The sequence below is a fragment of the Plectropomus leopardus genome, chromosome 16, assembly GCF_026936395.1.
Source record: "Plectropomus leopardus strain MGB_pleo_1.0 chromosome 16, ASM2693639v1, whole genome shotgun sequence".
NCBI classification, from domain to species: Eukaryota; Metazoa; Chordata; class Actinopteri; order Perciformes; family Serranidae; genus Plectropomus; species Plectropomus leopardus.
In genome coordinates this window covers 8,036,304-8,062,584 of record NC_142191.1, presented here as the reverse complement: position 1 = coordinate 8,062,584, position 26,281 = coordinate 8,036,304, and the positions used below count along the sequence as shown (strand labels likewise).

Sequence of the window (26,281 nt, the reverse complement as noted above, 5' to 3'; positions counted from 1 at the left end):
ATAATGTGAAGAAAAAAGACTGAGGAAGCTTCAAAACAATCGAAAGGACAGTGGATGACTAAATATTGTGTGAATCATGCTTAACGCTCAGCCTGAAGCTGCTTGTGTAGAAACCAAAACAGACTGTGCACGTAGGTAGACACCCTTTGTGGGCAGGTTTGCACACTCTGACCTCAGCCTCCCCTTAATACCAATGTCACGGACATCGAGTGTTATAAGCAAATTAGTGTCATGCTGAATAACGATGTCTGTTGCTGTAATAGGGTGTGTGTGGACAGCGCTGCCAAAGATATTTGGGTTGAAGAGTGTGTGTGTTCACCACAGCTGCGGTGTAAAACCAATGAGTCAGATATTAGGAATTGAGTAATTTCCCCCTTTTTCACTATGTGTGTGTGTGGCTGCTTATAACCAGCTGTAAACCCAGATGAAACTCGTTGTGTGACATAATGACATCCTAAACTCTTGTGTTTTTGTGTGCTTTTGTGAAAGAGCCTTGGACGACTCCAATTCAAGAGCTAATGTTTCAAACAGCCATGAGCTCACAGTGCTAACAGCTGTGAGACATTTAAAGGTCCAGAACCAGATAACTTATATAACCCTAATATAATTTATATTTGTGTTTTATTAGCTACATGACATGATTTAAAGGATCTAATTACTTTCCAGAGATATTGTCTTTGCCCACCATTCTGTCTTACTCCCATTGTAAAGGAAAAAAATCTATGTGGCTCATTTATAAAAGATACTGCAGAGTAAAATTCAAGTTGTGTGCCATGAAAGATTTATGTTTGTGCCAAATTCAGTCACGCAGTGTGATTTTTCTCCAGCTCTCTGAGATATACCAGCAGCCAAAACAAGATGATATCCTTATTAAATGTATGAATGCAACAGAAGCTATTTCATTTCTTTTTCGTTTTTTAGTATATTTTTTGCATATCCCTCCATATCCAATGAATAAACTAGAGATGCTTCAACTGTGAAATTCTGATACCCATTTTTAAAATGACAGCTTTTTCCACAGCTGATACTGATGTTTTAGTTGTTGTTGCAGTTGTTTAGTTTGTTTTTGTCATTATTTATTCTCAATTTTGTGCCATGGAAACAAAGATTTTTACTAAAGAGAGCTTGAACGCATCATAATATCACTTGATGCAACCTCGTTTAGGAGTTAGCTGTCGCCACTGGCTGCTGAAAGCTTACGTTAATCAGCTGTCTGCTGGTTTCAATTCAATTCAATGCATTTGTTGCTCACAATTTTAACATTATCAGCAAAGCAACAGGGCGTGTCTTCTGACGCGTCAATAATAAGTTTACTGCATCATTTCATCTTGAAGACATCCTAAACATGTTTTCTATTGTACCTGGGACATCGGGACTACGTCTTAGTTAGTTAGTCTTAAACCATGCTTTTTAGCCTGCACATAATTGACATAAAAAACAGAAAAACATCAGCCATGTGAATGTAAACGTCATCATATTAGCAGATAGGCAGATTACAGTCAACAAGGCAGATATCAGCCAATACTGGTTTTCAGCTGATAAACTGATAAAATTAAAATTAACCCAAAATGAAATCTATGTGTTGTATTTTTGATAAAAATACACATGGGAATATGCAATACTTAAAATCAAAACCCTCTCTCTCCTTGATCTGCAGGTTGACGTGTCACCATGACGACAGAAGCGGGCTCTGAGACAGAGGTGAAGGAGAAAGCTGAGGAGTCCGCCACTCAGCCGGACCAGTCAGAGAAGGCCGCAGAAGAGACCAAGGAAGTAACCAACGCTGAAGGAGAGGAGAAGGACAAAGAGAAGGAGAAAGAGGGGAAAGAGGGAAAGGGAATCGCTCGATACCTGCCAACATGGCTTAAGAAGCAAAAGTCTCAGAGCCAGGTAAAATTCTTATTATCGGCGTGTTGTATTGTCATGGCTGATTAATATTTTTACTGGATTTTTATTATTTTTTTCTCTTCTCCCTGACCCATGAAGACCTCCCCTACCAAGGAGGTCCCACCCACAGAGGAAGCTGTAAGCAAGGCGACACAGGAAGAGGACGGGCCTGCCCCAGAAGTGAACGGTCACGCAGAGGAAGTGGAAGAGAAGGAGGCAGTAAAGTCGGAGCAAGTGAAGGAACAAGAAGCAGAATCTCATTCCACCAACAGCGCAGACACTGAGGTAGTGGTCATACGCAGTGTTATTTCTCCCCATCAGTGCACATGCTGAAATATAGATGGAGAGTCTTCCATTAATCTGCGTGCAAATTCACAGATTATGTCCTTTTAGCGTAAAGCGTGATGTGTGTCTATTCATTCTCTCATTACACAAATAAACCTTTATATCAGTTGCTAAATGGCAGCTAGAGACAGACAAAAACAGGGTGTAAAATAAAGTGTGCAAGCATGAAACTAAATAGAAACTTTATTTCATTGTGGCTGCTAACCAAAATGGACAGATATACAGTTAGTGGCCAAATATAGCCAAATATAATATATTCTTGATGAGGACACTATTCTCTTGTGTTTTTGTGTCAAAGTCACTAATGGGAACAACAATTTTTGAAATTTATCTAGGGCTGGACCCAAATATCAGCTATTCAAAGGTTTGTTAATTTGGTTTGTATTCATTTTAGGTTTTTTTTTGTTGCAGAGGACAAATGTAATTTCAATGTTTGTGTTAAAAACACATTTTAGATTTGTATGACGTGCTTCTGTTTCTCAGGGCGTTGTCAGGTTATTATGAAGAGTTTGTAGGTGTATAATAGTTTGTCCATGATGATAAAAAAGATCACAAGCCATGTTATGTCACAAAAAGTGCATAGAAAGGTCACAAAATCCAACACCTCTTTCTCTGTTTATCATGATTCTTCTGTTGGCTCATCAAACACACACACACACACAGGAATGATCATTTAACCCAACAGTTATTGACGGGTTTATTGACAAAGTCGAGCCATTTCTGTGTCGGTGTGAGCAGCACTGGAACATAAACAGCAGCTCACCCTGAGTGAAGCTCTGTCCTGCAGCACAGAGCAGATTAATTTCAGTATCGTCCACTATGAGGACACTTAAAATTTCGGATGCAGGACACAGGTTATTGTATTGCATAACTCTCTGGGTTATAACTACAACCACTGTCAGGCAGTCAGAGAACAGGCTCGCACACGTGTCTCCCTCTCACCTTACGTTGAACTGTCGGTGGTCGGGATTCAGGGCTCTTCCTCACCTAATGGTGGAACCATGAAGCGCACAGAGTCTCTCCATAACCTGACGCTGATAGGGATAGAGAAATATTATTAAATAAACAATATTTCTCGCACTTAATCCTTAACAAAAAAAGCCTATCTCAGTAGGGATCCTTTCTGTAATGTTGACACACTAATAAATGTAAATGATGTAAATCTGACGGTGTTAACATACCCTGAGTGGTTACAGATCAGCATCACTTCCTAGAGTTTCTGCTGCTTGAGCAGACATAAATGTAATGTTCTCATCTAACGCTCAGCAAGAAAAGCAAATTAGAGAATTTTCCAAAACGTGGAACTATTTCTTAATCATTTGCATGAGAAGAGGAGCACCACTGCCAGTGAAAGCATCTTGCACTAGTTTTCATCACTGCACTGCTTCTCGGAAGACTGGGCTGTTTTCTCTGACTTAACAACATAAATGTACAAGGAAACGTGTCCACCATCAAACTTGTCCTCTAACAGTAAGCTGGTAAAAAAGATTTTGCCTAAACAAATTTCCTCCTTTGTTGGTTGGCTGCGTATTGTTGTGCACACACAGACGTCATCGCTCTTTGCATCAAACAAGAAACCCAGGGATGAGACATTGTTAGATAGTCGGATTGCATCTTTCACAATGCTCAGACTGCAGCAGCAGAGCATGCAGACTGTTTTAAAGTGCTGCTCAGCAGAGAGAGCGAGACACACAGAGCCTGTCTGCCTCATACACACGCACACATTAACTGTTCCATCCAGTGATCACATTAGGCCACCCAGGCCCACCCAGTGACATCAACATTTCAGCAATCAGGCCAAAAGAAACGCCCGCAGATTCTAAAAGCAAATTCAGATGAGAGGGGGAATTACCAAACAACAGAGAGAACACAGTCTTCCCTCTTTTATGACTTTGGGCAGTCAGATTTTAGGAGAATTCCTTCACTGCTGAACAAATTTTGACTTTTTTAGCAACATTATACGTTTTTACATGACGGACAAAACAGGGATCCCTGTATGTAACTAGTTTGGCGTTATATTTCTCCTTTTTTTTCTTGCACCTCACAAACTCCATCAGCCTGCCAAGGAGGAGAAGGTGGAAGAGAGTGCTGAGAAAAGTCCTGACGAGGGGACGGTGACAACGGAGGGAGAGGGAGCAGAGGAGCAGAAGAAGGAGCAGGAAGGAGAGGTGGAAGGTGAAGAAGAGGGAGGAGGAGGAGGCCAGACCTCTATTTTCCAGTCTCCTCTTCGTCTGGTGAGGAAGAACAAGATGAAGCTGGTGGTGTGCCACGTGAATCTCCTGGACGGGACTGACTTTTCCTGCGAGGTCGAGGTAAGACTCCAATAAACTTGGAGAGAGGCACACACACACACACACACACACACACACACACACACACACACACACACACACACACACACACACACACACACACACACACAATGTAGCACATAAATGTGGGTGTGGAGCAGAAGAGAAGATGTGGAGGGTAAATACCAAATTCTGTGGTAATATCAGCAGACAAAAGTCTCAAGTAACATGACAAGAGAATGCTCAAAAACTTCAAATTCATTCTCAAGGACAGCACTTGAGTAAATGTTATTTGTTACTTTCCACCACCGGTTAGCACAAGTGGATAGGTGTGTGTGTCAGTCACGCCATAGTGAGCTCAAATAAAACGTCAAAGCTGAAAGAGCCTCCTGTGGGTTCCCAGTCAGCTGCAAAAGCAGCAAAAACAGAGTTGTGTATAAGATTAGGATGGTGTGTGAGTGTTGGTCCACCGATGTAGACGATGTAGATGGACATACATCTAACAGGCTAACGTTCATTTGACTCCATCACCCAGATGTACCGATTGCCGTGATGATAAATGTTTGGGTGCTTTAAATGTTTAAATATAGCCACGGTGGAACCCAATAAAACACTCTTCTCTTAATATACAACATTTATTGTCTATTATTCTATGTATTTTAGTTCTGCAACTAAAAAATATTTTCATTGACAATGTGCCTGTTTATTTTTGTAGTTGTTTTAGCGTTAAAATTTCACAAAAAGGTGAAAAATGTTCGATCAGTGTTCCCTTGAATGTTGAACGATGACACTCTCAAATTTCTTTGTTTTTCTTTTGTTTTGTCCACAACGCAAAGATATTCGATTTGCTGTCATAGAGGAGTAATGAAAACACGAAATATTCACATTTTAGGAGCTGGAATTTGCCCCTTTTTACTAATATATTACCCAAACCAATTACTCTATCATCAAAGAGACAATTAATTTAACCGCTGACAACTGATCAGTTAATTGTTGTGTCTCTGATGTAGTTTGCAGTTTCAATTTCATATCATAAGAGATTCTTTTATGGCCTGTTTTGACCTGTTGCCTTTTGGGAACGTGTTCATGCAGTCAAATACATAAGTATTTGAAATCATCCTAATTCTATAATTAAAATATTTTACCAAATTCGCTAGCGGAAAAAATGTTACCTCAAACTGCAGCAAGAGGATTTTGTTTCTTTGACGCTTGCACCACTGTCTGTCCAAAATAAGACAAAGAAACCTATCCTTCTTCCGCTGAACCAAACTCACACTGAACTGGGACTTTTGTGCACCATTACACCCCTAATTACTAATCGAGCAGGCCACACGTGAGTGCCAGTGTGTCAATGATGTAATCGTTAATAGGATCAGATCTGGTGTGTGTCGTTGTGTGTGTGAGTCAGAAAGTTAAATATTCCCAAGCTCATACCCAAAGTGCAGTTATGGCAGAAGCACCCGCTCACATTGTTTGGGGCGTGGTTTAGGGGATAAATGCAGAGCACAGCAGAGCACACTACAGGGGCTTGTCTGGTGACCAGAACACACACACACACACACACACAGAAACTTGGCAGATTATGGGGGTCCCACCAGATTAGTTTTCTGCATCTGTTACTCCCTGACAAGCACGTGCCCAAGACCCCCTTATACACACACACACACACACACACACACACACACACACACACACTCACTTGCTGGTGTCAAAGCCTCTGATGTATCTATTTATTAGGGCTGCACCCAAATATGGGGCTTGGTATTCGGTTATCAATTCAGGCATTTGGATATTGCTTTTTTTTTTTATTCTTTATTTGGTTGTTAGTGATACTGTTGCTGCGCCTGTCACGCATATGGTGATAGGAAAGACCATTTTACTCAACGGTTATTGACGGGATAATTGACTGAGTCAAGCCACTTTTGTTTCGGTATGAGCAGCACCAGAACACAAACACGTGAAAGGCCCCCGCAGCTCTGGAGCTCTGTCCTGCAGCACAGAGCAGGAGGATTTCAGTATCTTCTATAGTGAGGACACACATCATTTCAGACGTGCAACGAAATTTAACAGACTAATCTAGAACACCGGCCACAGATTATTGTATTGCATAACTGTCTGCGTTTTTTTCTTTTAACTTTACAAACTATAAAGTGTCACAAAGCAGTCAAGCAGTCGCAGGAACACTGGGCTCTCTCACCTAACACGCAGTGGCGCACAGCGTCTCTCTCACCTAACACTGAAAACTGTCAAGGTGTCGGCTGGTGTGTGTCCTTCAATGCTGTATCAAGTTCTCTTTATTACATCCATGTTTCACTGAGAGCATCTGCAAAGTCAAGTGCGGCACCTAGTGGTAAAATTTAGTATATTGGTCCAGTCAGGTGTTTGGCTTAATATCAAACCGGTTAGACATTTTTTACACAGGCCCAACCCTGTAAGTAGTTATTAAAACTATCTCTCTGAATGCGAGTCTGTGATTTCTGAGGTACCCTAAAAAAGTAAATGAGAAACCCAGAAATGTTTTATTTTAATAATTAAGTGCTAGAAAAGAATGAATAATTTGATCAGAAATGTTTCTCCATTATTGTCTATTAATCAAAGTCTTTTAACGTGTGTTTTTCACATTATTACCATAGTTGTGGTCACACACTTGTGTTTCCCAAGCAGCATGTGCTTTTTTAGCTATACCCCTCCTCACATTCCCACACTCCCTCACATTCAGTGGGAAGCAGCCCAGAATAGCCACCGACCAGGTCCGCTGGAGCTGTTTACAGTTATGCGCCCGGTTTAAATGCCCCTCAACGGAAAAGTGAGCATTTCGCCATGTCTATATCTTCACATTTAGTTTGGTGGATTTTAACTTGACCACAGCGAACCCTCATCCCTAATCTACAGTATGGCAACGCCCAGCAGCGTGCCTGTGAGTGTCCACAGTGGTTTGAACAGTAGCTGCTTTGTCTCGCAACAGAAAACGCTGATACTGCGACTAACTGCTATTGTCCTGGAGTACACACACTCACACACACACACACACACACACACACACACACACACACACACACATACATAGACACATATCCATCTATCCCACCCTCCACACACTGGCATAGTTAGGTTGCGAGAGGGAGAGATGCACAATGCATTCCAGAGATTAAATTTTCTGTTTTGCCCAGCAGGCCTCCAATACACACAATACCACACACACACACACACACACACACACACACACACTAGTTTCAACTCTAACTCTTCATGTCTACTCTTCTATCATCCAGCTGTCCTATTTATTAACCCATGGCATCAAATGTATTCCAGTGTGATAACTTAATGCATATTTAATGAGTCGTAAGGCCTTGAATGAAATCTCACGCAAAAATTTTCCGCCCCTCTTTAACAGTCGGGTTTCAAAGGGGAGTCTTAGTGTCACATGGTCTTAATGCTGTTTCTAAGAATTTCATTAGTATTGGTTTCAGCAGGATTTGAGTGTCACACGGTTTAAGTAGCGTAGCGTTTCATAGAATTCATTAGGTTTCAGACATGAGTCAAGTAGGGTTTGCATACATTAGGCGCAGCTGCACCGGGTTTGATTCATACAGAAGAGCCCAGAAAAACAAGATACAGACAAGCACTCTATCTGTGTAGCTCTTATATAACCATTATGTGGTTTCATTCTTGTTTGTGGTTATATTTATATGACTTCATTGATCTGGATCTGCAATTTGAGCAGTTTTGTACTTGGTGATGTTGGATATTCAAGGGATACCGAACCAATTTTCAAACAGCTTTGTATCATAACAATTTGGGCAACATTTGTAAATGAAGTATTTTCAACTTTTCTCTATCTAACAAGTGCCTAGATCTCCCCTCTTGTACTTTTGTAATATGAGATTGTTTGTTACGAGCCAGCTGTCATTGTGTCAAACCGATGAGTTTGCATCACGTCACCCACCAGCAAGAGCGTTTATTTGTCCGTTAGGTTTTCTACCTAAGTTTTCTCTCTTTCAAATGCGTAGACAGCCTAGTTTTACGAAGAGACCATATTTCCAGCAGTGAAATAGTTCTTTACGGTCATTTAGCTTTTACAGTGATTTCTGTTGCTTGGGCCACAAGCTGTAAAATGGGAAAGTGTCTAACAGCCATTTATGTATAAAGTCAGTGATCAACAGTTAACATGGCAAAATGTTCTGAAATGGTGAACATGCTTATTTGGAAAAAACACTCACATCTCAAGTGTCTAAAGCTACTTTCATGCATGTAGTCTATTCATGAAATGCTTGAACATTACCTACATTGGGATCATGTGTGAACAAGAGCAGAGATCGATATTCACGGAAACCCATACAGCTAATTTCAGGGAAAATGACGGTACAATTGTGTTGTGAATGAAAGCAGTAACATTGCAGGTTACAAGTACGCAAGGGGATTCTTCTGTCTGACAAAAGACGCTTTACTGTGGAGTGAGCGAACCAATCACAAGAGCACGCTGTCACATATTAATCTGTGACTTGTTTATGGTTTAGCATTTATGCCAGTGATACTCAACTTGCTTTGCTTGGGGGCCACTTTTGCTAAATGACAGGAGGCCAGGGGCCAGTCCAATACATGTTTCTAAGATTTTAGGACTTTTCTAGGGTTCTAGGACATTTAGTTTATAGAATTTTAGAACACACCAGTTAGGTGCGTTAGGACCATTTTAAAGGGGTGCGGGGGATCCTCCACTGACTCTATTTTGATGCAGTTTTATGCACTTTGGCACCTTATTTATACTAAAAGTACAAAAACGAATCACTTTTTTAAAAAAAAGTGTTTTATGTCAGTTTGCATCCAAGCGTTGCCTTACTGCTGCTCTGTCACTTGCCCCATCTATTCCAGCATTGCCACGGGGTGTCTGAAAATGCACGGAAATGCTCCTGAATGTTTCATGTCTGAATACCGAAAGTCACTAGCGGTGCCCGAAAGTTATCCCAGTTATTTACCGTGAACTATGTGTGAAAGAGGCTTATGTGTGACAGACATCCTCTGATTTGTGATGGTGTTGTTCGGTAGTGCCTTGCTTGTAGGCACGTTGGCACAGACACAGAAACCCCGAAAGGTCACATTCTCACATTTTCTGGGCGTTCAGAATGCATCTACGTTGTGAGTACGTGAATGTGGCGCATATCTTTGACCAAGTATAGGAAAATACCGCAGATGTTTTCAACTGTCCCAGGACCAGAAGAAAAATGCACTCTTTCATCCTCTTTCCTTCCACTTTCACCACGCTCTCTGCCCTGTCTGTAACTCTGTCTGCGTAATGCCACTCTGTGTGTGTGTGTGTGTGTGTGTGTGTGTGTGTGTGTGTGTGTGTGTGTGTGTGTGTGTGTGTGTGTCTGCACAGTGTTAGACTGAAACTGCGCTGACTAACTGAAAAAAAATGAACGTTAATTATTTCATTCTTTCTCATATTTTTTCCACCCGCTCTGTGTCTGACCTTCCGTCTGTCTAAAGGGCGCCGTTGTGTGTTTGCGTGCGTACACGCTCGCGCATGCATGGATGGATGTGTGCTAAATGTCATTGTCATAGTTGAGTGTGGAGGATTTTATTGCTAAGGCCCCCATCAGGCCTATGAAGGAATGCGTTGCTCAGAGACAGATGGAGAAAGAGAGGATGAGAATAATGGGACAGATGTAATGAAACAGTGGAAACAGAGATGCATTGATAGAGAGAATTGAACAGAGACCTCATAAAAACCTCACTAGACCATGCAAAATAAGTTTTTTTCTTCAAGTTATAGAATGACATTTGAAACTTGATAACTGGAAACATTATATAGTAGCTTTAAAGGAACAGTTCACCCCAAAATCAGAATACATGTATGTTATATTTATCAGTCTAGATTGTTTTGTGTCAACAACCGACATCTCCAACACTCTGCAACTCACACCAAAACAATCTAGATTTATTAACAGCACTACTAAGGGCTCGTTTTATGCTCATTGTTAGACACAGAGACGGACAGCCTTCTGTCCGTACAGTGCCATCGTTTTGTCTGTATTTGTGCACGTTTTCTGAAAGCTTACAGATACAGTCAAAACAGAGCAGCACTACCGGAGATCGTGGTCGCAGTTTAGCGTAGTTAAAGTAAGATAGGATTGCAGGAGACGACAGGGACATATAAAAAATGGCGGAACGGAGTGAATCAATAATATTGTGACAAGAATTCTCCATCCACATAACGCGACGTATTTAATGGCCTCATAGACCACTGCCGTCTACATCGCTTCCTCCGTTAAAAGATACATTTGATTTCACTTTATTATCAGAAATAATTTAGAAATTTGACTTGTCTCCAAGGACTTCAACTGTTTTACATGGATACACAGAATTACAAAACACAAACAACACTTAACCAAACAACAACATCATGCAATAAACATTAGGAATCACTACAGACATTGCAAAAAGTGGATGCAGTGCAACATATTACTCATCATTACAACCTCGTCCATCCTCACCCTCTATCTATTCCAACATAAAGGAATACAATTTTCGTCTGTAAAGGGAGTATGAATTAGCCTAAAGAGGAAAATATACTTTTTTTTATTTGGGGGTAAACTGTTCCATAAATATTGTTTTCCCATAAAAATATACAGTAAACTTTAATTTTTGTTTTTGATTCTATTTTTCTGCAGAAACGCGCTAAGGGCCAATACCTGTTCTTTAAGGTGTGTGAGCACCTGAATCTAATGGAGAAAGACTACTTCGGGCTCACATACATCGACAACCATGAACAGAAGGTATGCGCATGCGCACACACACACACACACACACACACACACACACACACACACACACACACACACACACACACACACACACACACACACACACACACACACACACAGGATGTACAAATAATTCAGGAATGTACACATATAGAGACTCCAGACACAGTTGCCGTGTCTTGTGACATTGTTTCATGATAAAAGTAAACTTTCCTCCGGCTCTGTGTCTCACTGCCTCTCGCTCTCTCACTCTAGTGCTGGTTGGATCCGACCAAGGAAATCAAGAGACAGATACGCAGTAAGTTTTACTTTTCAAATCACTCTCTTGCTTACTCTTAAGTTTTCATCCATCCATCTTCATCTCCTCCTGCCTGCTTCAACAACATGTTTCACATAATACAGGAGCCAAAAGGCAATGAATTAAATATAAATACTGAATTAATAAAAGAGTTCAAGTGTCCCCATATGGAAGGAAAAACAAAAAACAGCATCACAATGAAGTCCAACAAAGTAGGAGACACTTGAAACCAAACGACAGCAGTCCTGCAAGAGCTGGCAGCGTGGACGAGGTTACCACAGTGTGATCGCTCTGCTTCATTATTTATCGATCTCTTTATTAACTCTTGTTCATTTATAAATGCCAGGCGAGGTGCGGCATCTCATATTTTGTCGATGGACAGATATCAAGTGTGTGGAGCAACCAAGCATAGTTTAAGCTTTGTTTTATTTTTAATGATCGCATGCACTCATAACAAACAGGATCTTGTTTGAATTTAGGTTAATCAGGTTGCCATCTCTCCAGTTTGTCATTTTATTTGACAGAGGTTTTGGTGGTTTGTGATTAGATAATTTTTGTAAGAGTTTTTTAAGAATATGCAAAAAACACCCTGACTTTTCTTCAATGAATGCTTTACATTCCTACTACTTTTTTCTGTTCTACTTTTCTTTTATTTTCTTTCACTGTTTCTTTCTTGCTTCTCCTTTTCACACTATAAGTCAAAACAGGCTTTAACACTCAGACTGAAAATTCAAGTTTAAGAGAAAGGCTTAACAAAAACATATCATTTTGGCTCATAAAGTGTTATTTTAGAGTTAGCATATGTGAGGTAGTTGGGTGTGTGCCGACTGTGTGAGGTTGTGTGTGTATGTGTAAACACCACAGAGTGTGTGAACATACATGCCTGTGTTTCTGTGGCTGTGTTGCTGTGGTACATGGGTGAGTGGTGTGCAACAGGCTACGTGTGTTCATTTGTTTACATTTTTCTGTGTGTGTGTGTGTGTGTGTGTGTGTGTGTGTGTGTGAGTGTGTGTGTGTGTGTGTGTGAGGGAGTGTGTGTGTGTGTGTGTGTGTGTGTGTGTGTGTGAATATTTATAGTGAGATAGAGAGGCTGTATCATTTGAGTTGGATACTTGTTTTCTGCTCGTGTTTATGTAAAGACGCAGCAGCACACAAATGACAGGTTTGACACCGCTCTGCAATCAGTGTACATTTGGCCGTCACGGCTGGTGCGTCACAACATACCAGGCTGGGACCTAAACATTTGTCACTGAAAGTTTTTATGGGTCCTTGAATATTGTTGGAAAGATCAAAGCTGCTACATCTGGTGTGCATAATAAAATTCTTGTTAGTTAATGATTTTTCCACATGATGTAAGATGATAGCATATTTATTTGTTGGTCATCACTTGCACGACTTTAATTCCCCCAGCTCTGTCTCACTCTACTTGCATTCCTTATGTTTGAATAGGGATAAATCTGAGCTAGTTGGGCAAGAAAAACAGTGATGTGACAGTGTGATTTAACATATAAGAATCATGAATCATGAATCCCAAAGTTACCATACCTATGACCCACTAAAATGTTTAAATTTTACCACATTTTTTAAATTAAGCAATTGATGCGGGCAACCCACAGTTTTAGATTATCAATTGGAGCATCAGTGCGCATTTAGATTTTGTTTTAGATACCTTTAAGTTACCTTTTAAAGTTTTCCTGGATCAAATTGTGACATAAAGATCAAAAACAAAGTTGTTGCAGTCGACTCCTACAGGAGGAGGGCTTTACAAACGGGGGCAAAAATACCACATTTGTTCAGTGGTGTGGGCATGAAGTGAAGTGTGTGTCTAGACTCCTGCCTACAGTGCCGCTCAGTGTGAGCAAAGCTGTGTGGGTGTTTTTGCTCTTTGTGTCTGTGGCATCATGGTTTGAGGACGGGATACAAAATGGAGACAAATCATATCAAAATTAGGTAAATCCACATTGAGGGAAGATGGAAAAATGAGGGGAAATGTGACAGAACTTAACAAAAATAAAAGAAAAATAAGAGAGAAAAACTTAGCTCCAAGAACTGAAGTATCCGTTTTCACTATGGGACTGAGAGCCAATAAAAATGAAACTTAAACCCAAAAATCATAACAAGCACTGCAGTCAAATCCATTGTGACAAATAGCACAAAAATCAGCCCAGTTAAATGTTTATCCATGCAAATGAGCCCCTGCTTAGATGTCAGTTTGATAGATAATGAGAACAAGCTTCGCCTCACCCTCGGAGTCGGGCTGAATGTCACTGGAGGCCAAGTAGAGAGGCTGAGGGGTCTGGATTCAGTCCAGTCAGGAGACGGCTGCAGTGCGTGTGGCTGTTGTTAATATTTAACTGCAGCAGCACATGTTCTGTCCCCAATCAGACAAACCTTTATAGTGTTGGTGTCTCACTTTAATGATGCTGTCAGTGCAGAATTCGGTTTTTATGATGAGAGCAAGCAACACCTGCCTATGCTAAAATGCAGCAGGCATGTTTTATAATTGATGGTCAGATTCCTTCATAAGTCATCAGTTGACCTACATACGTAATTTTATACCATGTCGAAAGATCCTTTAAAGCAGTGGTTTCCAACTGGTCCAGCCTCAGAGGTTGTGGTGGTGAGGATAAGTCATGCAGCTGTAATGTTGATCGCCTATAGCTGTCTATAAACGTCAGCTTTTTACTTCTGGCAGTTGCATTTACACTTCAAAAATTACTAACCCTTTAAAAACCGTTGTCCTGTGGACAGCGGCAGAGGTCGCTGTTTGCATGATTGTTTAAATCGATCTATTGTATGCTCATGATGACATCAATATGTTGCATTACATGCGTTGCAAAACTGTGCAAAAATGCTCTTTGGCACCAGAGAAACGACAGTCTCAAAATATCTTCGTATTCTGCTCATTAAAATGAGCATATCTCAAAAACTAAATAATGCACATGGTTCTTACAGTCATGGAAAAAAGGAATAGAATAGAATAATTGTTAAAAATCATTGAAAGCTTTGGAAAGTTCATGGAATTTTATTGAATGTAATGAAATTCATCGTTACAGTACTCGATGCTGAATAACCTTCCATATAATATAACAAACATAAAAAACTCCTAGACTGGAAAAGGTAGCTATTTAGATTTTTAATACATTTATTAACATTTGCAGTGAAGTATATCGTGCAGTTCTGTTCATGTCATGTTATGAATGGTCCTTGAGAACTCATGGAAATGTTGTCTTATGTAGATTTTAGGGATAGCATTTGAATATTCCCTGAGAAATTGCATCACAATATACAAAAATGCCTGTGTGGGCAGCAGCAGTAGTTCTCAGTGTTAAAGTGGTGTTCATTTGTGAAGATTATCCTGCCAAACAAAACCTGTAAGATCATTAACTTTTGTTAACCACAGAGCTAATTCTCTGCAATAATCCAAAATCCAATGAAAAAGTCCCACTGGCTTTCTGTCGAGGGAACCGGGGTGATAATGAGTTGCGGCCCAGCCCTGCAGCACTCTAAAAATCAAAGAAAAGGCTGGGTGTATAAGACTTGTGGATGAGATAGGAGGAATTGTTGCCTTTGAAATGTAATGGACATAGGGAGGGGAAGGATAGGATATGTTTCTGTATGTGTGTATTCTATGCGTCATGGGGCAGATTAATGGGCGACACATGGTCGTATATAAAGATGAAATGGTCACAAGAGACTTCAAAAGCACTTAGTGCCGCCACACATCTCATACAGTAACACACATCCATACTCACAGCTAGGCCTGGAAACAGGACTATATGCACACAAAATATGTGTGTCAAGTGACAAAAATGTAAGAATATGAAATTATACCACATCAGCGTGAAATGGAATCTGAATATTTCACCTTGTTTTGACCTCACGTGTTGCATCTTGTGCAGTGACAGAGTGTCATTGTTGAGTTTCCTCGTGTCATTTCACAGCCTCCGCCACTCTTCCTGCTCCTCTGGGATGCAGCTGCGTGTGTCTGCATGTGTGTGTGTGTGTGCACATGCTCACTCTTGCATACGTAGGACTTGTGTGTGACCTTGGAGGAGGAAATGGTTCTCGATGTGATGTCAGCTTTTCCCGGATGGAATTTTCCAGACGACGTGATCTCCATCTTATATTGAGAGCGTGTGTGTGTGTGTCTGTGTTCATGTGTGTCTTTGTGTGTTGTTGGAGCGAAGCAGTACAGAAAGGGTGGAGACAGAGAAGGTGGCAGGCAGGGCAATATGGCCTCCTGTGGGAATGACAAAAGGATGTTGCAGCCAAGGTTGCTGGGGAATCCAAAAAGAAACCATGTTATGACACAGTGATGCAGATATTACAATATGCTGCATGCCTTTGTTCCTGATGATATTAAAGATTACAGTTCTCTATTTGAATGAGGTTATGCAATACCAGATCTGCCGCTGTATCTGTGTGTGTGTGTGTGTGTGTGTGTATTCATGCATGTGTGCAAGATTTACTAGGCTTAGCATAGTCTAAAATCTGTTTTGCATTAGCTGCCCTCACTCACACCCACTTCTCTCTCTGTCCCTCAAACACACACACACACACACACAGATGGGCAGAGGGATGGATGGAATTGCATAGAAATAAACACAACGATGATCATAATGCTGACAACTCCATTTTAGGCTTTTTTTTATGTCATATATAAATAATCCCCTGTTCTTTTACGTATGTGATGTTATTGTGCTGGAACTCGCTGTGAATAATAATCTCTCTTTCTTCAGGCAACAACTGGCAGTTTGCATTCAATGTCAAGTTCTACCCTCCCGACCCCTCACTGCTCACTGAAGACATTACCAGGTACACACACACACACACACACACACACAATCTTGTACTTAAATCTTTGTGAGGATCCTCGTTGACATAATGCTTTCTCGAGCCCCTTACCTTAACCTTAACCATCCATCTATAAGTCTAACCTCCAACCCTTATTCTTACCCTAACTGAAACCTGATTTAAAAGTGAACCTCATAACAAAGTCTTAACCCTCAAAAAGAACAAATAATATTTAATATTCATAACAATGTTTAATGAAATTAGAATCACCTAAAACTAAATTGCATCACCTTCCCTTGTAGTTCTACACACTTAGCACACTGGAAAAGTTTCAGTTTTTCAACGTCACTGCTAAATGCCACTAAATCTAACACACTACAGCCTCAAAGATGCTAAAACTGTTTGTAGGAGAGTGGTGAACTGCAAAAATCAGTGATAATTCTCTGTGGGGTTATTACTAAAAGTGCTAATCATTTGGCCCACTCTTAATTTTCAGACCTAAGTTGGTGTAGCTTTTAAATTTGACATTGAAAATGTCAAAAGTTGCATGTCTAAAGAGTGAAACACAGCAAAAGAAAGAAATCTAGACACAAGTTGGCATTGTGCACATTGCCTATTCATTTATATTTGTACATATGCATGCACACACGCAGGCATGCTCCAAACACGCAGCATTTAGGTTGGAGTGTATGTCTAATGGAGCGAACAACTTCTCTGATGGTTGTAGCTAAAGGCTAATCGAGGACACACACTCACTGACACGCACACACTCACCTAGACAAGTACCAACAGCTGACCTGCACTGAGCGGCTGCAGTGACTTCAGTTTCCCCCTTCAACAATGCAGGTGTGTCATTTTTTCAACAGATAGATGAAATACAATCATACCGGGGTTTCAACAGACTGTAACCCTCTTAATTTAAGATTTTTTTCAATTGTTCTTCATTCTGTAATGACCCATATTAGCACGGTAAAACACATTATTGTCCTGAGGCTGAATATTTGCCCAGTGAAGAGAAGCCTGTAACTGGATGACTGGAGTTTAAGCCTCCATGTCAGCAAGTCCCGCCACAGTGACTTTGAATGACATTTTTCAGCAGCCAGGATGATACCAGCACCCCGAGGTGTCTCAATTGGTCATTCACACAGAAGCTCTATTCACGTAATGAATTCTGCCACAAAGGTTTACAACAGGGGACAGCTCAGAACGACTGGACGATTCACTTCAACCACAAACGCACGTTATGCAACTGAGTTTGGGGATGTTGTATTGAGGATTAGATGTTAAGGTTATCCCAACAAACCAGCACACTAAGAAAATTATACAACAAACACAGTACCTACAAAGACATTTAATCCGCAGCAGCTGACCCTGAGCTCCAGGCCTCACAGGAGGCAATTTGGCTGCTCGGATCGCTTTATTATTATCAGGAACAATGGTGGTGGTGGTTTCAGTTCAAAGAAAGGATTAGAACAAGGTTTTTTTGTTGTTGTTGTGAGTAGTTTCAACTAAAATCCACGCTGCTTTTCTTTCTCTTTCTTGCAGGTACCTGTTGTGTCTGCAGCTCCGTGAAGATGTGGCTTCTGGACGACTGCCCTGCTCGTTTGTCACTCACGCTCTGCTGGGCTCGTACACGCTGCAGGTAGAATACACTGTGTGGATGTGTGTCTCCGTAGGTGACTTTACCAACTTATGTGTCTCTGTTTATGTACCAGTATGTATGAATTGGCTGCCTTTTTTTTGATTTACAGGCAGAATTGGGTGACTACGAACCCGACCAGCCTCGGCCTTTGGACAGCGTCAGTCAGCTGACCTTTGCGCCCAATCAAAACAAAGAGATGGAGGAGAAGATTCTTGAACTCCACAAATCTCACAGGTCAGAGAGGGAACAATTGTCATACGTTTTCAGTAGTTTGTTGTTATTAAAAGGTGTATATGTGTTCACTTGTTTGTTTGGTTTTGTTTTTTAAGTCTGAGCCTATTTTCCCATGTTTTTGTGTTTTTGCAGGGATCCTTTCTATAATGTTGTCAGACACTTACACTATCAATCTGAGCCTGTCAGTGACGAAAACAAGCACTTTTTCTATAACTTGAAACAGCCAAGAAAATGCCCAAAACCCAGAAAATATTTCACCATAAAAAACACTTCAATAATTAGAAATTATTTCATCATGAAACACACTTCATTCAGAGTTGACAGAAACAAAATAAAACTTTGGCACCTTACCAGAGCAGCACTCTGAATTTCATTGTATGCTCAAGATAAAGTGACAGTAAAGGCTTTATATTCAATAAACCCTTAATTCATCCAGTTAAATGTAACAATATGCTGGATCTATACATGTTAAATTTCTTGTTCATTTAAACAGAGTCTGGTGGGTTTGGCGATAGCAATCTCGGCATTGCTTCTAGTTGAACAAAAAAGATCTTTCTCTCTAAAATAAATGTCAATCTCTGTATGGATCCTTTCCGGAATATTGTCAGACGCTTACAATAATAAGCCAAGCCTGTTAGCAGCAAAAAGGAGCACTTTTAATGGCTGTTAATGTGAGTTAATGACAGTTCATAATTGCCCCTTTTGGTTATATTGCAGCCTGCTTTGATTTGGCTGGCTGTAGCCCTCTCGCTCAATAATGGACCAGTTTGAAAGACAGTTTTTCCCATTATTCACTTAGACTCAAAAACATGGGAAAATAGCAACCAGGTTGAAAAATGTGAAAGTTACCGTTTAATCTGTGGGTCTTTGTAGTAATTTACCTTTTCTGATTGTTTAGGGGGATGACACCAGCGCAGGCCGACGCCCAGTTTCTAGAAAATGCTAAGAAACTATCGATGTACGGCGTGGACCTGCATCATGCTAAGGTATGAATAAATGAATGAATCCTCTCCTCTTGTCTCCATTGTTGTTGACATCAAGGGATTAGCACAGTTTCTTTGATGTGGACAGAGTGTGTCGCTGTGTCTGCACGTCCGTGTCACAGCATCTGTGTGTCTCCGTGTGTCAGCTGTACAAACACTCTGGGAGGCCATTGCCATGGGAACAGCCAGTCTCTCTCGCTGGGATAGCAGGTCATCAGCAGAGTGCGTGCATGTTTCCATGTGCGTCTGAGTATTTTTGTGCATCTTTGTGCAAGACGGGCTGAAAAAAAAGGGGGAAGTATGCATGAGGGGGGGGAGAGAGGATGAAAATAGAAAGAGAGGATGTGAGATCGAGGATGCAGAGAAGACATGACGGACAGAGACAGGTTTCGAGTGAGATGGGGACAGATCGAGACAGAAAGAGGGAAAAGAGGCGAGTCCCCTTTAAGGGCATGCTCCACTTGTTTGCAACACAGGAGGAGAACCAGGGGAAAAGATGAGAGCAGCAGAGAGAGCGTTTCAAATGTTGCAAATCTTTTTTTCTGGCATACCAGAGTTGTGGGAATTCAAGGGGCAGATCTATTTCTGTCCATTAATTTGTTGTGCAAGTTTCATGACTCCAAGGCCCAAAAAGGCACGCTTTCAAATGCTTAATATCAGAATCATATTGAACAAACACAAATGTACTGTTCTGTGTTTAACAGAAATAAAATGACACAGTTTAACCATTCTGATAAACTTTGACTTAAAATGTATATTTCACCTGATAAATGGTGGTTTTATAGGGATATATATATATATATATATATATATGTATAGTGTTATTTATTTATTTATTTATTTATTTATTTATTTATTTAACCTTTTTTTTAACCAGGCTGGTCCCATAGAGATTAAGAATCTTTTTTAAGGGAGACCTGGCAAAGACAGTCAGCAGTTAAAGTTGCAGACAGAGACACAAAGGGAGACAAAACACAATTCACAAGCACTAAAATTTGAACTTTCTGCAAGTCACTTGTAGAACCAGGCAGGCTAAAAACATCGACATCCTACAGAATCTGCTTCTGAGTCTTTAATTTTAGATGTAAGATCATTTAACGACACCAGGTCCTCTGCATATATATTAGCATTTTTTATATTGTTCAGCTTTTATTCTTGTAATTTAATATTAAGTAATATTAAATATATCAACACAGAAAACAGATTGTGTTTAATTATTCAGCATTACTTTAAAAATTGGGACACTCTCTTTCAAATAATACAATCGTATCATCAAACACTTCTTTCTGTAGGCACTCAAAATTCATTCTTCACTCACAGAAACCACAAAAAGCGAGTGTTTTCCTCCTACATCCGTTGAGCCAGTGTGTCTCACCCAAAGTGCTAAAATGTATCTACCAGCAGCACAGAGATCGATGAGCAGCTGATAGCACGCCAAGGCCATGTGACATGTTTGTGTGTCCCGGTAAAACTGTCCATTATCAACATTGTGCATGCTCCATTAGTCCAACAGATTTTTCCTGTGTAAATTTACTACTTTAATCAATAATAACTGACCATTACCACATGGCCTCGGACTTAAAAGCTCTGTCAGTGAGTTAGTCTGTCAGCTGACCATGTTGGAGTTGCACTCAAAGACAGTGTTTGTGTGTGTACTAATTGAATTCCTGTTGACCTTAAGCAGGCTACTTTAAAAATCAATAGATGTACAGTTTGATCTGATGAAGACAAACAGGCGGATCTTTCACAGAGATGAATCAATTATTTCATAATAAAATATGTGTTTTTGTACATTTGAATCTTGGCTCGCAGGACTCTGAGGGTGTGGACATCATGCTCGGTGTGTGCGCCAACGGACTCCTGGTTTACAAAGACAGGCTGCGGATAAATCGTTTCGCCTGGCCCAAAATACTCAAGATTTCTTACAAGAGGAACAACTTCTACATTAAGATCAGGCCAGGAGAGGTATCTAACCAGACGCATAGACACACACGCAGGCTGTAAATACTGACATTTATTCATAATGTTTGTTGTTTCTTTTGATAGACGGAGCAGTTTGAGAGCACGGTGGGATTCAAACTCCAGAATCATCGATCTGCCAAAAGGCTGTGGAAAGTCTGTGTGGAGAATCACAGTTTCTTCAGGTAGAAATACACATTATGTGGCCCTTCTTACCACTGGAGAAAAAACCCACTAACACCCACTAACATCTGGCTTTTGTGTTTATTGGAAAGGTTACAATCAGCCTTTTTTCCTAGGAAAAAAATGACACTGCAGTTTTTATACCTCTGCGCCAGCGATAGCCGAGGCAGGAGGAATTATGTTCTTTTGGTTGTCCGTTCGTACGCCCGGCGCGTTCCTGTAGAAACGATATCTCAAGATCACCTTGAGGGAATTTCTTCAAATTTGATACAAACATTCACTTGGTTACAAAGATGAGCTGATTAAAATGTGGTGCTCAAAGGTCAAGGTCACTGTGACCTTGCATCCGTCTCATTTTTGAGAACACATTTTCAAGGCATACAACAGCGTGGTGGTATATTTGGCTTTTTTTGTGTTTTTTTCTGCCCTTTATTTAATCGGACAGGCTAAGTGTGAGAGGGGGAGAGGGAGGGGATGACAGGCAGCAAAGGGCCACAGGTTGGAGTCGAACCTGTGGCTGCTGTAGCAAGGACATAGCCTTTTTTATTGGAAGAACAATGTAAGGCATATAAATCACAGAGCACCCAAGCACTCTTCCGTTTTTTCAATGCTTTCTCCCCCCCCGCCGCTCAAAAAGAGAGACCGTGACAGAAATAAAGGCAATAAAGGAAGTCCCACTAATGGCAACAATCCTGACGTAGCGTTTGTACGTGGAGTGCCGGCTTTGACAGGTGAGCTCCCGGGCACCCCATGACACTGCAGTTATTACGGGTTTGTCAGCTCTAGCTTGGATCAGCTGGTATTCTTTATGACATCTGGATAGACATCCTCTTTTTCACACCTTCCCTTGTTCAAGTGTTGGTAACTTGTGCAACTCCTCGTCTTCTTGGTCACAAATCCTGTCCGTTTCTGTCCAAGCAGAAACATGATTTCTGCTTGGACAGAAACATGATTCCAAATTAGTCAGTGCCGAGTTTGAAGGACTAAATAAGAAGCAGGTATAAAAAAGAAGTAACCACTCTAACATTTTCACTGGCCGCCATGCTGCTTTCTTTTGTTTACTAACCCTGTTTGCTGACACATTCACACCAGAAAAAAATACATCAGCACTCGTCCATGGAAATAGAAACACATATATTTTTTTGTACGTGTCTCCTGGCAGCAGGAGAACCTGTCACCTATTATCTTGTGTTTAAGAAAACGGCATATATGTGCTAATCTTGTTGGGAAAAGGGTATATGAAGCAACCATACGGACATGGATTTCATAGATTTCCTGTCTGGAGTTTCGGTAATTGAAACACTTTGTTAGATAATGTTCAATGTAGGAATGTGAGCTCAACAAAAGGCCGGGAGTCTTTCAGAAAATATGTTGAGAGAGTGTATCTGCTGGCTGTTGAACCAGTCTGATGCTCGGGGTTATACATGCACTCTAATGCACACACAAAGAAGAACCAGGTGCTCATCATTCCTTTGTTTGTAGTTGCCGCGAGTGTGTGCTTTGTTTTATTGACCGTCTGCGTGTGTGTGTGTAAGAGAGGGGAGGAATAAGCCTTAATATCCTGTTCAGAAAAGAGTTGCCTGGAAAGATTTTTGTCCCTCTTGCACATGCACATTTAGTTGTTACAGTTAAAGGGTGACTTTAAAACAGAGTCCATGTTTTTGTGTCAAAGTGACTAATGGGAACAACAATTTTTGAAATTTGGTCTAGTATTGAGTGAGAAGACTGCAGCTGCAAATCAGGCTGCAATGCAACAACGCCGGGCATCCGCGCACCTTCAATTTACGTGCACTAAAAGTGCGTGTTTTTGTCACTGACAGGTTCAGTTCATTTTAAACTGATTCAAGTCAATTCAGCTTTATATATGTTTGGCGAAATTACACCATACATTTAAATTGCAGAGCAAAATGGAAGAGCCTTTCTCAGAGATCTCAGATGCAAAAAATAAAAATAACTAAAGACAATAAACACTGAAGCATCCTCAGTGTCAGTGAAAACAATCCTAAATAAACAGTCCCTAAGAAAAAAAATGTTAGAAAGTGTCCAGTACGCGTTTTTCTGCTCCGCTCCACTCTTAAAACCTCTGCAAAACAAGTATGTCGGCATGGCTACGCATCAGGACTTAAAATAATGTTCGAAATCAGTTAGTGGACTCAGTGTCAGAATTAAGATGGAAATGGAGTCAATCAATCAATCAATCAGTCAGACTTTATTTGTACAGCACTTTTCATGTTGCATGTGTAAAAAACTAAAAAAAAAAAAAACAGAATCAGTACTAAATAAAACCAGGAACTGAGGAAACGCTACCGTAAGTGAGGAAGCACCAGAGTCAGGATGAAACCTGTAAATAGAAGGATAATAAATAAAAAAATAAAATGATAAAAGCTATTGTGAAAAATAAATAAAATAGATAAATAAATAAATAAGTAAAAAATAAAATAAAAGGTAAATAAAAGGATATCAGCACAAAGTGAAATAATAAATAGATAAGTTAAAAATAATAAAATGATGTAGAGAGTAGTAAAACTGTGAAACAGACTAAAATCTAAAAATAAATATTCAATGGATAAATCGGCAAGAAAAATACTAAGGTTGCCCTTAAAATTGAAGTACGTTTTGAAATAATGCTCATCTCCGTCCTTCGCTCTGTCCCTGTCTCTTGTCTCCAGGTTAAATGCACCAGAACCTCCCACTAAAGCTCGCTTCTTGACTCTGGGCTCCAAGTTCCGTTACAGCGGGCGAACTCAGGCCCAGACCCGCCTGGCCAGCTCCCTCATAGACCGACCTGCACCCAGCTTCGAACGCACCTCATCCAAACGTATCAGCCGCAGTCTGGATGGAGGTAAAACACACACTTAACACGTAACTCACAAAAAGACACAGACAGACGACATTCCAGCTTCACTCTAAACAATATTTAGGAATGAACAGACAGATGAAAAGATTAGTGGAAGGAATAACGGACAGATGGAAGTGGGGTCACGGATGGAGGGTGTGTGTGTGTGTCTCTGTGTGTGTTTGGATGTGAAATGCTGGTGTCTGACCAGATACAGGAAATAGCTGCAGCATATGTTTCCTGTCACACAGAGAGAGACAGAGAGAGACAGAGAGAGACAGAGATGGAGGAAAGAATGTTTTGTGTGTCTAACAGAGAAAAAGGACCTCATGATGATAGAAATACCGCGTGTAGATGCATAACTCGTGTCACTTACATGTCGTCGCAGGGAGAGGGATTGCTGAGTAGTGATCACATTTATTACTTTAACTTGGACTGATATCTTCTGACAGTAATTTTAACCATATCGCTCATGTATATTAAAAGAGCCATTTTCACATTAAAAAAACATTTTGGGAAAACAGTGCACGCCGGTCTTTTTCTCAGATTTAGCTAACAGGTCCCACTTCATGCAGCTGTGCACTGCAGCATCAAGTGTCTAACTTATTTCACCATCTTACATTGCCACCTGCTGGACACTATGTTAAATTGCAAGCCAACATTATTTTTAACAGACGACAGTACAGGTGCAAACATACCTTTTTAATGCACTGATCAATTTTGAGATTTTGGGCTATTTTCTTTCATAACATGTCTTCTTTCATATTACTGGAATGAAAACACCCAAAATACACAATTAGTTCTTTATTTTGTATGCAAAAAGTTAATATTTGATTAGATAATGTGCCAAATGCATGTTTGAGTTTAAAATTTCTGTAAACTTTTGAACTAAAAAAATAATTTTTGTGAAGTACGTAGTCAGCTTGGGAAGTTCCATGGTACTATCTATTAAGTTTTACTCCATTCACCTGTAGTTTTACACCTTAAATTAAGTCTTTTTTTTTACTCAACAATTTTGTTTACCACAACTCCAGAGCACAGTGTTGAAAAAAGTTGAGCTGGCAATAGTTGCTACAACATTAGCTTCACTCTGACCATCATGTTTACGACGTGTTTTTTGGCCCCTGGGAAAAACAGTCTAATGATCTTGTACCATACGCCTACAACTACACACAGCAGCAGACCGTGGATGCATCCGAAAGTTTCAATTGTGTGATAAATTGTGACGTTAGAAGTTATATTAATTTTTTTATCTATTAATTCTGTTTGTGTTGCTTATTTCTCAGCACCAGTGATCAGCATAACTGAAGCCACATCTGAGAACGGACGTGAGCCCCACCTGGAGCTCCACTCTGACTCTAAGGTGTGTGTATGTGTGTTTTCATCATGAGTGTGCAGAAAAAGAAGGGTAGATAAAAGGAGACAGAAAGAAAATATAAATATTTATTAGAGCTGCTCAATATATTGTTGTTTTTTTTTAATCGTCATTAAATTGACTATCATTCCTTTTTATTGGTACTTTTTGTTTTCCGTATAATGTCCAGTAGAAAAACATATTGGAAATAATTAACTAAAGCAGCAGAAAGGAGATCAGAGGACACTTCAGTTTCTGTTTATTTATCCTAAAATCATTGTTGCAATATTCAGAATTACGGTTGCATATGTTGCATATTTGTCTCATATTGTGCAGCTCTAATAATTGTTATTGTTAGACAAGTCTTGTCTTGTCTTGTTTCTTTGTTGTTGTCATTATAATATCGCTGGGTGTCCACATTGTCCCACAGGAACTGTTTATGTGTTTGTGCTTCACAAAAAGAGACATTATGTAAGTGGATGATGGAGAATCAGTCTGTCTCTAGCTGTAAAATTGGTCCTAGTGTGTGTATACAAGCATCTTTTAGCTTAATTTTGCATTAACGTCTCCTTAAAGTGTGTAGAGTCAACATTTTATTCACGTTGTAACAGTATAACAACATGCATTTTTCCTGTTTTGGTGTACTAATACTTGTAATATGTGGTAAACACTTAAGGAACCATGCAGCACTTTTAGCGTGCGCTCGTCTCA

The 26,281-nt window shown here is 40.2% G+C and overlaps 1 protein-coding gene across 16 annotated transcripts in view; it reads left to right on the top strand.

Annotated features, from left to right (window-relative positions):
* epb41l2 (erythrocyte membrane protein band 4.1-like 2) overlaps positions 1 to 26,281 on the top strand; it is a 71,650-nt gene that overhangs the window by 18,583 nt on the left and 26,786 nt on the right. For all 16 annotated transcript variants that reach the window (XM_042503169.2, XM_042503167.2, XM_088089344.1 and 13 more), the window contains exons 2-14: positions 1,658 to 1,890; positions 1,987 to 2,172; positions 4,290 to 4,544; positions 11,192 to 11,296; positions 11,540 to 11,582; positions 16,325 to 16,400; positions 17,925 to 18,021; positions 18,131 to 18,255; positions 19,154 to 19,241; positions 21,051 to 21,203; positions 21,285 to 21,382; positions 24,050 to 24,222; positions 25,503 to 25,579. In XM_042503169.2, the coding sequence (XP_042359103.2) occupies positions 1,672 to 1,890; positions 1,987 to 2,172; positions 4,290 to 4,544; positions 11,192 to 11,296; positions 11,540 to 11,582; positions 16,325 to 16,400; positions 17,925 to 18,021; positions 18,131 to 18,255; positions 19,154 to 19,241; positions 21,051 to 21,203; positions 21,285 to 21,382; positions 24,050 to 24,222; positions 25,503 to 25,579 (1,695 nt within the window). In that variant the 5' untranslated portion in view covers positions 1,658 to 1,671. The remainder of the gene's footprint in view (positions 1 to 1,657; positions 1,891 to 1,986; positions 2,173 to 4,289; positions 4,545 to 11,191; positions 11,297 to 11,539; positions 11,583 to 16,324; positions 16,401 to 17,924; positions 18,022 to 18,130; positions 18,256 to 19,153; positions 19,242 to 21,050; positions 21,204 to 21,284; positions 21,383 to 24,049; positions 24,223 to 25,502; positions 25,580 to 26,281) is intronic.